General features: G+C 44.2%; 1 protein-coding gene across 4 annotated transcripts in view; it reads left to right on the plus strand.

Moving 5' to 3' along the window:
* The window catches only part of LOC137056352 (poly(ADP-ribose) glycohydrolase), a 38,060-nt gene extending 36,627 nt beyond the window's left edge, over window positions 1–1,433 (plus strand). For 3 of the 4 annotated variants that reach the window (XM_067430404.1, XM_067430406.1, XM_067430407.1), the window contains exon 17: window positions 1,211–1,432. In XM_067430404.1, the coding sequence (XP_067286505.1) occupies window positions 1,211–1,317 (107 nt within the window). In that variant the 3' untranslated portion in view covers window positions 1,318–1,432. Of the gene's footprint in view, window positions 1–1,210 lie in introns of all 4 variants that reach the window. The other variant, XM_067430405.1, reaches the window with a different exon arrangement.
* The last annotated feature ends 3,309 nt before the right edge of the window (window positions 1,434–4,742 follow it).

Consider the following 4,742-nt stretch of genomic DNA (forward strand, 5'->3'; position numbering starts at 1 on the left):
CATCTGATGGCGTTTGAGCAGGTCACATGATCATCTGATGGCGTTTGAGCAGGTCACATGACCATCTGATGGCGTTTGAGCAGGTCACATGACCATCTGATGGCGTTTGAGCAGGTCACATGACCATCTGATGGCGTTTGAGCAGGTCACATGATCATCTGATGGCGTTTGAGCAGGTCACATGATCATCTGATGGCGTTTGAGCAGGTCACATGATCATCTGATGGCGTTTGAGCAGGTCACATGACCATCTGATGGCGTTTGAGCAGGTCACATGACCATCTGATGGCGTTTGAGCAGGTCACATGACCATCTGATGGCGTTTGAGCAGGTCACATGACCATCTGATGGCGTTTGAGCAGGTCACATGATCATCTGATGGCGTTTGAGCAGGTCACATGATCATCTGATGGCGTTTGAGCAGGTCACATGATCATCTGATGGCGTTTGAGCAGGTCACATGACCATCTGATGGCGTTTGAGCAGGTCACATGACCATTTGATGGCGTTTGAGCAGGTCACATGATCATCTGATGGCGTTTGAGCAGGTCACATGACCATCTGATGGCGTTTGAGCAGGTCACATGACCATCTGATGGCGTTTGAGCAGGTCACATGACCATCTGATGGCGTTTGAGCAGGTCACATGATCATCTGATGGCGTTTGAGCAGGTCACATGATCATCTGATGGCGTTTGAGCAGGTCACATGATCATCTGATGGCGTTTGAGCAGGTCATATGACCATCTGATGGCGTTTGAGCAGGTCACATGATCATCTGATGGCGTTTGAGCAGGTCACATGATCATCTGATGGCGTTTGAGCAGGTCACATGACCATCTGATGGCGTTTGAGCAGGTCACATGATCATCTGATGGCGTTTGAGCAGGTCACATGACCATCTGATGGCGTTTGAGCAGGTCACATGACCATCTGATGGCGTTTGAGCAGGTCACATGACCATCTGATGGCGTTTGAGCAGGTCACATGATCATCTGATGGCGTTTGAGCAGGTCACATGATCATCTGATGGCGTTTGAGCAGGTCACATGATCATCTGATGGCGTTTGAGCAGGTCACATGACCATCTGATGGCGTTTGAGCAGGTCACATGATCATCTGATGGCGTTTGAGCAGGTCACATGACCATCTGATGGCGTTTGAGCAGGTCACATGATCATCTGATGGTGGCACTGCTTCTCTTTCGCAGGTTCCGTGTTCCGCGTGTTGCAGCGATACTACGAGTGCGTGATCAAGGAAACGTCAGGAGCAAAACCTCAGGAAACGCTTTACAGCTTCCTCTCTGAGCACCTCTGACCTCTGACCCCTGACCCCAGCAGCTCGGACATGATTTCTACATTGTCTTCTGTACCTCAGTCATCACTGTATGAGCCTCAATAAATCTGTTCTGCTGGTTTGTCAGCTGTGTGTTGTCCATCAGTGTGTGTGTGTGTGAGCAGATGAAAGCCGCCAGACGGGGGTCATATCGAGCGAGGCTTTGTAGCGTACAGATTTCAAACACTCTGCACTCGGGTGTGTGTGTGTGTGTGTGTGTGTGTGTCGGGGTTTGACTCTCTTCTGCTCCCTGAATGAGTTTGACCTTTGCAGCTCAGAGTGAGCATGAATGTCAGACTCCTGAAGCTCAAGCCCAGGTGAACCTCGAGAGATGAGTGTGATAAACGCTGTAAGAGGGTTTAGTTTTACATCTGTGCTGCATCTGAAAGCCATCTTGGCTTTAGTCATTTTCCCAAAATGAGGTTCTGCAAAATAATTACATTAAAATAAAACACACAGAAATGAGTGTTGCAAATTGAGCGCACGTATTCCGTAATGTTTTCTTCTGCGTGTGCTTTAATTCCAGTAAATTCACAGTAATTCCAGATGTACAAAATACACTAGTCTTCACAAAGACTCCCGTACACTCGGACATATTAAAATCAAACTTTCAGAAGAGAATTGACCCTATTTACAGAAGAGTAGTGACACCACATTTACAGAAGAGGAGTGACACCACATTTACAGAAGAGGAGTAACACCACATTTACAGAAGAGGAGTGAAACCCTATTTACAGAAGAGGAGTGAAACCACATTTACAGAAGAGGAGTGACACCACATTTACAGAAGAGGAGTGAAACCACATTTACAGAAGAGGAGTGAAACCCTATTTACAGAAGAGGAGTGAAACCACATTTACAGAAGAGGAGTGACACCACATTTACAGAAGAGGAGTGACACCACATTTACAGAAGACGAGTGAAACCACATTTACAGAAGAGGAGTGAAAGCCTATTTACAGAAGAGGAGTGAAACCACATTTACAGAAGAGGAGTGACACCACATTTACAGAAGAGGAGTGACACCACATTTACAGAAGAGGAGTGAAACCACATTTACAGAAGAGGAGTGACACCACATTTACAGAAGAGGAGTGACACCACATTTACAGAAGAGGAGTGACACCACATTTACAGAAGAGGAGTGAAACCACATTTACAGAAGAGGAGTGACACCACATTTACAGAAGAGGAGTGAAACCACATTTACAGAAGAGGAGTGAAACCACATTTACAGAAGAGGAGTGAAACCACATTTACAGAAGAGGAGTGAAACCACATTTACAGAAGAGGAGTGACACCACATTTACAGAAGAGGAGTGAAACCACATTTACAGAAGAGGAGTGAAACCACATTTACAGAAGAGGAGTGAAACCACATTTACAGAAGAGGAGTGAAACCACATTTACAGAAGAGGAGTGACACCACATTTACAGAAGAGGAGTGACACCACATTTACAGAAGAGGAGTGAAACCACATTTACAGAAGAGGAGTGAAACCACATTTACAGAAGAGGAGTGAAACCACATTTACAGAAGAGGAGTGAAACCACATTTACAGAAGAGGAGTGAAACCACATTTACAGAAGAGGAGTGACACCACATTTACAGAAGAGGAGTGACACCACATTTACAGAAGAGGAGTGAAACCACATTTACAGAAGAGGAGTGAAACCACATTTACAGAAGAGGAGTGACACCACATTTACAGAAGAGTGTCATTGTATTTACCTGCAGTGTTTGTGGTTGTTTCTGGCAGAGATGGGACCAAGTCACACGTGTAAGTCTCAAGTATTTTTTTCCTAAGCAAGTCAAGTCCTGTAGAAGGTCAAGTCACCTTATTATTGTAATTTTACCTGCAGAATCTGATCTTAAAGGGTTAGTTCAGCCAGTAATGTAAATAGTGTGATGAATTCCTCCTGTGGTTGGCCAGCCGTCAGACCTCCGCTCATCTTCACACACAGATGAAGATATTAGTGTTGAAATCCGATGGCTCAGAAAGGCCTTCATTGACACCAATGTCATTTCCTCTCTCAAGACCCATAAAGGCACTAAAGACGTCGTTACTCTTCATCAATGATTGTAGAGCCGCTGTAGTGAGATGGGCTTTGTAACAACGTCTTGAGAGAGGAAATGACATTGGTGTCAATGAAGGCCTTTCTGAGCCATCGGATTTCAACACTAATATCTTCATCTGTGTGTGAAGCATAGACCGTTAAAAAATATGGACGACTCGACATCATCCGTTTCCGCTTGCCAGATTTGAAGCTTTCAGGTGGCCTGCACGGCGCTGACATCTTGGGACCGAGACTGCGCAGTAGAGCAGGAAGTACAGTCGCGATATCTAAAGCCCGCCTACACTCTCACAGATGTAGAACAATTAATTATGCTGGTGTGAAAATGTAGAAATTAAAGCTAAAGCTCCAGTCTGCTCCCAAAAATCCTGAAAAAAGTCTGTTGCTGCCTCAGTGACGACTTCACTCAGAGAAGCCGTCGATCTCAGCTGTCAATCATGACGTCACACAGCCGTTTACTAACTAAAACTAAACTTATTTTAAAAATCAACATTTGAAATGAAAGCAGCGTGATGATAACTACCTCCAATGACATAAACTAAAAATATTTGAAGAGTAATTTTATTGTTTAGTTTGCCTCACGTCCAATCGAAAACACAGAGGGGTGGCTATACTGGGACCGGCCACCGGGGGGCGATGGAGGCGCGGAGGCTTCAGTATCTGAGCGGGAGACTGCAGGCCTGGTGTGAAGATGAACGGAGGTCTGAGGGGTGTCCAACGGCATTAGGGAGAGGAGTTAATGACAGAATCCTCTTTTTTTGTTGAACTAACCCTTTAATAAAGTGAAAAGACAATATATAAGTAACAGTCAATTACAATAATTTGTATTTGGATTGTAAATACTCATGTTCAGTAAAATACATTTTAGAATCAAACAAAATTGTTACTTCATACAATTATTTATTTTCCACTTCTGCCAACAGTGTTTGAAACGTTTTCAATTTTCAACCTTGAGTCCATAAAACAAATAACAGCTTAACATCCAACAGAGTCCTCTCTGAACACCTCTCTCTCTTTCTCAAACACAGTTTACACACACACACACACACACACACACACACACACACACACACACACACACACACACTCTCCCTCTCTCTCTTTCTCAAACACAGTTTACACACACACACACACACACACACACACACTCTCACTCTCTCTCTCTCTCTCTCAAGTCTTTATCGCTCAAAACAGGGGAAGTATTTTATAAAAATAAATCAAAAATATTTTGACCATATTTGTCTATTACTACATCTTTTTACTCAGCTACTACATTCGCTAACTACCACCTAACCTTACTGGGCAGACTGGCTCTTCAAATGACGGACGAT

The sequence above is a fragment of the Pseudorasbora parva genome, chromosome 21 (genome assembly GCF_024679245.1).
Source record: "Pseudorasbora parva isolate DD20220531a chromosome 21, ASM2467924v1, whole genome shotgun sequence".
NCBI classification, from domain to species: domain Eukaryota; kingdom Metazoa; phylum Chordata; class Actinopteri; order Cypriniformes; family Gobionidae; genus Pseudorasbora; species Pseudorasbora parva.